The 7,376-nt window shown below is 38.7% G+C and overlaps 1 protein-coding gene across 1 annotated transcript in view; it reads right to left on the bottom strand.

Moving 5' to 3' along the window:
* Positions 1–6,129: 6,129 nt before the first annotated feature.
* The window catches only part of Scin (scinderin), a 69,760-nt gene continuing 68,513 nt past the window's right edge, over positions 6,130–7,376 (bottom strand). Inside the window, exons 15-16 of the mRNA XM_051175072.1 lie at positions 6,880–6,940; positions 6,130–6,391 (exon numbers count right to left, since the gene is read on the bottom strand). Of these exons, the coding sequence (XP_051031029.1) occupies positions 6,264–6,391; positions 6,880–6,940 (189 nt within the window). The 3' untranslated portion in view covers positions 6,130–6,263. The remainder of the gene's footprint in view (positions 6,392–6,879; positions 6,941–7,376) is intronic.

Here is a 7,376-nt window from a genome sequence, read left to right as displayed (position 1 = left end):
TAATACTCTAAATTTCTACCTTATACTTCCTGAAGTTTTCCATAAAATGTAAATTTTTTACTAATGTGTCTGGTGGTAGGAATTATTTGTGGTAAATATAAAATGTGGGAATGGGGCTGAATGTGGAGCTAAGGTGGTAGAGTCTTTGACTAGCTTTCATGAGTGTCTCTTTCATGAAGTTGTGAAGGTGAAGCCTGGATTGCCTTGTAGACCCCAAGATGGTGGGGATGCCAGAGCTGTGGGATACCTGCCAAGAAAAGCTGCAGACCTGGTGTAGAACCAACCCAAGAGAAGTGTGTTGTAGACAACAAAGCTGAAAGGAATTGGAGATCTTAAAGTGCTTTGACATTAGACATGGAGATACAGAGTTTGGAGTTTACCCAGCTGGTTTTTGGTCTTGCTTTGATCCAGTATTTCCTCATTATATTCCCTTTCCTCCCTTTTGCAATGTAATATATGTTCTGTTCCATTATGTTGGAAGTATATGACCTGTTTGTTTTGTTTTGTTTTTTGATTTTACAGGTGGTTTAAGAGATTGCCATGAATTTCAGAAGACTTTGAACTTCAGTATTGGGACTGGGATAGACTATGGGAACTTCTGAAGTTGGACTGAGTGAAGTTTTCCATTATGATATGGCTTCAAGCCTATGGAGTCCAGGGAGTAGAATGAGGTTGTTTGAATAGGAATGGCCCCCTTGATTTATAAATTTGAATAGTTAGTCATCAGTGAGATTAGGAGGTGTGGTCTTGTTAGACTGGAAGTAGTCTTGTAAGAAATGTGTCACTGGGGATGGACTTTGAGGTTTTGGAAGCTTAAGCCAGGCCCAGTGGCTCTCTCTCTCTCTCTCTCTCTCTCTCTCTCTCTCTCTCTCTCTCTCTCTCTCTCTCTCTCTCCCTGTTGCTTTTGATCTGGATGCAGAACTTTTAGTTACCATGTCTGCCTGCATGCTGCCATGCTCCTCTCTGTGAAGATAGACTAAACTCCATAGATGCAATAAACCTCTGAAACTATAAGCAAGCCCCAGTTAAATGCTTTCTTTTATACAAATTGCCATGGTAATGGTGTCTCTTCACAGCAATAGAGCACTGACTAAGACAAGTTTTACCTTCTGCATGGGTGTTGTTCCCCTTAGTTTTTACTTCTCACTTCTATGAATATAGATAACAAAAGCTACTGATCAAAGCTCAGTTGAGACTATAATAGCAATAGTTTCCAGCATTCAGTTTTCTTCACCATCTCCACACCCCAACCACCATTGTTTTATTCATTCACCCAGTAATGGGGCTTTCCCTAATTCCACTCCTTTATTCCAGAGTAGTTAGACACATGATTATAACTTCTTCTGTATACCCAGTGTGTGTGTGTGTGTGTGTGTGAGTGTGTGAGTGTGTGTAAGTGTGTGTGTGTGTAAGTGTCTGTGTGTGTGTGCGTGTGTGTTGCTGAGGATGAAATATGGAATGCTGCACATGCTATACAAGTGCTCTACCACTGAATTATTTGGTCTTGCTCACAGAGGCCCTTCTCTTAGTAATTTCTTCTTCTTTTCAGTTGCCTTCCTTCTGCCCCTACCCCCTCATCTCCTGCCGGTATTGGTCTGTGGTGAAGTCTGTTAGGTAAATAAGCAAGAATAAAACATGCTTCAGTATAGATAAACTGAGTCTGAAAATCAATGTCATAATTTGCTGTGTTCAGTCCAGCTAATGACTGGGTCAAGGTTTCCCCAGGATCTTTTGAGGACCCATCAAGATACCAAAAAAAAAAAAAAGAAGCTGAAAAAAGAAGCTGTATATTGGAAGTCTGTAAGTTGTTTCCTGATTTTACAGGGGGTTACAAATAAGAGATTGCTCAAGTTTCAAAGGAAACTTTGAACTTTTAAACAGTGTGGAGACCATGAAAGACTATGGGGACTTTTGAAGTTGGGCTCTTCGTGTTTCGCATTATGATATGGCTACAAGCCTGAGGGAACCAGGAAGTAGAATATGGTGGTTTGAGTGAGAATGTCCCCCAAAGGCTTATATATTTGCCACTTGGTCCCAATTGTTGGACTATTCAGGAAGGATGAGGAGGTATGTCACTGGGGTAAGCTTTCTAAGGCTCACATCAGTCAGGTCTTGCTCTCTCTGGCTCCTGTTTGTGAATCACAGCAAGACCTTAGCTGCTACTCTGGTGCCATACTCGTCTTCTTGCTGGCCATGATGTAAATGGACTAACACTCTAAAACTTTAAGCCATCCCCTAATTAAATGCTTTCTTTTCTAAGTAATCTTGGTCATTGTGTCTCCTCATAATAATAGTATGGTAACTAAGAAAATAATCAGGAAGGGAGCTGGTCCCACCCATACTTAATGAATTGTTTATTCATCTGGTAGGAAAAGCCATCCCTGGATAATTAAGGGAACTTATTCTCCTCTGCTGGATAGCTTCACAAGCTAACATCATCTAAGAGGAAGGAACCTCAATCAAGAAAACGCCTCCATAAGATTGGGCTGTACACAATTAATGGTCAATGGGGAAGATCCCAGCCCCTTGTGGGAGGTATCACCTTGGGCTGGTGGTCCTATGCTCTATAAGAAAGCAGGCTGAGCAAGCCATGATGAACAAGCCAGTAAGCAGCACTCCATTCCTTCATGGCTTCTGCATCAGCTCCTGCCTCTAGGTTCCTGCCTGCCTGACTTTCTGTCCTGACTCCCTTCTATGATGAACAGTGATGTGGAAATGCAAGCTGATTAAACCCTTTCCTCCTCACCTTTCTTTGGTCATGATGCCTCATCACAGTAATAGAAACTCTAAGACAACTCTTATTTTTGGTTGTTCTTAATAATCACCTTAAAAGCCAATGAACACAAAATGTTAAAAATAATAATAATAAAGCCAGAAAGTTCAGGAATACAAAAATTGTAATAAACCACAAAGTGTCTTTAATTCTTATTAGGAAATTAGACAATATTCTACATTTTTGTTACCAGCTTATTCCACTAAAAACTGGGGAATTGTTACTGTGTGGCCATTATTTCCTATATGCTTTCTGAGCTTAGGACAGTTTTGTCTCTGGAATATAAAGTGGTGCTCCTGGGTCATTGGTGAAATTCATTTGAGAAGTACTGAACTGCTGTGCTCAGCAGGAACCTCTTATCCTAAGGGACATGTCGTGGATTACAAAGAGATGGTATGACTTCCCAGGGGCTGTATCCATGTCAGCAACACACATTCACTCACTCCTTTCATTCATTCAGGGCATTCTCTCTCCCTCCCTCCCTGCCTCCCACCTCCTCCATGTGTGGGTGTGTTTGTATGGTGCTATCATAAAAAGTTCTTGTAAAATAATATTTGCCCTTATAAAGCTTGCTTGACTTTTTGTAAGCATGATTATAGTTAGAAGACAGAAGTTCAACATAATTGTTTTTCTTGTTTGAACCTGTACCATTAGAGGCCCATTGTCTACCCAAGGACCTTCTGATAGCATCATTCTACTAATGTCTACTGAAAGTGCAAATACAGAAATTCCACCCATAGCCTGTGATCCAGAATAGGAAAATGCCCCTCCAAAGCAAAGAGGAAATGGCTTCTGGGGCAGAGGTGTCACCTTTTTCACATTAAATCAGATCATTAGTTTAAAATATCTGTGGTTTGGTAAACCACAAGTGGAATACACTACCAACTCTGGTGTCCACAGATGCTCCCCTATGCTCCAGATTTTCCAGTAATGTCCCCATAACTGTCCAGCCAGCAGTACACATCTGTGAACCCAGTCTAAGACTGTTTTGACTTTTTTTTTAAAACTTGAGTTTGCACATTTCCATTCATGGAAGAAGAGCACTTTCACAAGCATTGGGATGGAAAGGGGAAAAGAAACATTATCCATACCCCCACCTCCCCACCCCTGTCAGCACATGTCTTCTATTTTAGAAATAAAGCTTTAGGCAAAAGGTGTGGTTAACAGAATGTAGGAAAATCTACCAAATTTTCACTGCAACAGCCTTTATCCAATATGCCAACAACCTAAGATACTAGCTTATTGCATATCTTCCTGTCAAGGCTAAAAGCCTTGTGCTCTGAAGCTATTCACATACCATAACAAAAATAGATTGTGGATCTGTGTGTTATCTTACACAACAAAGGGACTTGGCAGTGTGATTAAGAACACTGAGATAAGATCACTATCTTGGATCACCCCAGGACCCAATAATCCAGTGGACCTACCATAAACAAAAGGTTCCTTATCAGTCAAGGAAGGAGACAGAAGAATCAGATTTTAAAAAGATATGAGCAATAACAAAGAAAAGGAGACTAGAAAGGATAGGGGACACAGGAGGAGCTGGATAAAGAATAAAAATGGTGGGAAATGATGTGATTATATTTTAATAACAATAAAAATTTGACTAAGACAGATGCTGGATGGTTTTTGAAGATAATATTTTCATAGTTGTTAAAGTAGAGAAAGTGTCCACAAACCAAAGAATCAGACAAAGGAAATGGATTAATTCTTCCCTAGAACTACAGAATGTATCTCTAGCCACCTATTTTAGAATATGTGACAATCTATGTGTATTGTGTTAGCTCACCAAGATTGTGGTTTTTATAGTGGCATTAGAAAAGTGATTCAATACATGCAGCAATAATTGAACTTACAGAGTTATTACTGACAAAATGAACTATTAGTAACAAAAAAGAAGACATGTAGTTGAAGAAGTTGGAGGAAGGTAGTAGATGGATATGATCAATATACATTGTATAAATCTATGAAATGTTCAAAGAATAAAAATATTTTGATGAAAAAAATAAGAGATCCAATTTGAAATTTAAGTAAATATTTAATAAACATCAAATTTATAGTGCTTAAAAGTATTTAAAGATAACCTAATTTGTATACCTCTATCCATACATATTACATCTATTAGATATATTAGATCTTGGGTAGAGTGTCTGTTTCATGAGGCAGGAATATGATAGGTGTAGCTAACTGTTTTATTTGGTCCCCTTTGTGAAACACTATATTTTAAGCATGAAGACTGCTAACACTCCATTTTAGCTTGTTTTCTTAAAAGTCCACTATAGTAACAGAATGTTATGCTTCTATTTTAAAACCTAGAGTAGTAGTTCTCAACTGCCCTTTTAATACAGTTCCTCGTGTTGTGTTGATTCCCAACAATAAAATTATTGTTGTTGCTACTTCATACCTGTAATTTTGCTACTGCTATGAATCACAATGTAAATATCTGATATACAAGGTATCTGATATGCAATCCCTAAAGGGGTCATGACCCACATGTTGAGAACCACTGGTCTGTAGTCTCATTTACAGATGCTCAGCTTTGGCACTGTTGACATTTGGGGCCAGATAATTCCAATTGTGTTTATATTCTCTAGCCTATATTGATATAGTATCAGCCACCAAGCTGGGCCTTCTCAAACTATAGATCTCTGTGAAAGGCTGTCTGCTTTCTGTGTTACTAGATTCTTCCCCAACTTCTGCCCTCTTGAGCCTGTGCTTTTTAATATCACTCTGTGATATTTAAAATGCTATAATAATCTAACCATAGGAAAGTCACTTGACTACTAAACAAGAATGTAAGAAATATTAAATTCATACATAAAAGTATTAAACTATAAAATAATCATTAACTCAATTTGACTAAAATGTCACAACACAAAACATTTTCCAAAAAGATGGTTTTTAATGATGAAAAACCGCAGTCAGTACATATTTTTCTGATATTAAGCATGTCCTATCAAATATATAATGTTAAACTGGTAGAACTACAATTTGCTTTATCATGAAGGGCTTGTGATTTCATGTTAGAAAAGGACACTTAGGAGTGAATGGCATCCAAGTAGTAACTACACCTTGCTACAAAGAGAATACCTGGGAGGAAATACACTCAGGAGCACTGTGGTGTTCTCCTCTGTGTATTAAGACAAGTTTAAATAGTATCTGCTGAATTATGAAATTCCTTTCATTCCCCTAGGTTTTATAGTCTTTTGAGTCATATAAAAAGCAAAACTGATCCAAAACAAATGTTTGCTTTAAGCTATTTCAGTATACTAACGTACGACAATTCCTTTTAAAAGTGGGGGGGGGGAGGAGGAAAGGAGGGAAATAGAAGGAGAGGGGGAAAGCCATATTAGTCATTTAAAAAAATATCCATTTGGCAGAGGTTTATCTTTTAAAGCCAAACAACAAAAAGTAAACAAATACCCAACAACAAAGTGGGCCAGTTGCCCAGATGCAGCTAGAATATTAGCTGTTTTTTATGAAACTCAGTTTACCACCTTCTGGAGTCCCAGCCCAAGAACCAGCCTGTGAAGGTGGGTGGCTCATGGCCTTGTTTTATGATGACAATTGGTGTCCTCTTATCTCTTCCAGAAGGGTCTGTCTCAAGGTACATTTTGGCTAAAAAGAGTTGAAAAGACAAAAGTTCAGTTTCAGTAAATTGAAATAAATATACACTAGAAAGTGTTTCATACGAATAGAGAATTGAATTGTTCTTGCCCCCAAGTAGCCTAATGTGAACAGTCTCTAGTCATGTCTCTCATCTGCCATGCAAAGTACCATTATAAAGTCTCATTGTTGCCTTAGAGAATTCTGAAATTTATGAGATTATCCATATGATTATCCTTATCCTTCAGTAAATAGAAAACTGTTTAAAAGGACACCAAATTTTTTAAGAAAGAATCATATTCTAAATTAGACAACAAAACATTTTCCTTATATCTGTTATGAAATTCTTTCACTTTAAAAGATACTATTACTCAAGTTCCGATGGACAGCAGGAATTCTGATTCAATATGTATTTTTGGAAGACAGGGTAAGAGAGGACAGGCAGGCCAGCTGTGATGACCATGCTGAGTTACTGCCACAGTTGTCCCAGGACAGCTTACCAGACTTCACTGATTCCTTTTTCTCAACTTCATTGGCATCTTTCCCGATCCAAATAAAGATCTGAAAAGCAGAACAAAAGTGTGTGCTGTGTAGGGGGTGCTGACTCAGTGCTTTGGCCACACTCCACCTTTAGAACCCACACAGGAAGAAGGTGAAGGCAGGACCTGTGGAAGCTCTATTCCTTTCTCAAGGCTCCCCCTCACCACGCAGTGGCTCTGACTACAGTTCACATTTGAACATGTTTGTGTGAGCTATTCTAATTATAAAGTGGGCTTGCTTCCTTTCACTAGATCAACAGCTTCCTGACTGCTTTTGTGTCCCTCTGCTGGCCAGAATGGCAGTCATCTCCATCCCAAGCTGTAGGTCTAAGCAGCAAATGACTATGTATAGGGACAGGGCTTGTTTCTGAATGTCCTTGGGAATCTCTGGCTTCCATCTGGTGCTTTCTTGTAGTTTAGTGCAATATAAAACTTTGATAAAGTGCTATAATGTTCAG

This window comes from Phodopus roborovskii, unplaced genomic scaffold, assembly GCF_943737965.1.
Source record: "Phodopus roborovskii unplaced genomic scaffold, PHOROB, whole genome shotgun sequence".
Classification (NCBI taxonomy): domain Eukaryota; kingdom Metazoa; phylum Chordata; class Mammalia; order Rodentia; family Cricetidae; genus Phodopus; species Phodopus roborovskii.
Note: the sequence above shows the minus strand (reverse complement) of the source record. Positions and strands in the feature narration are given on the sequence as shown.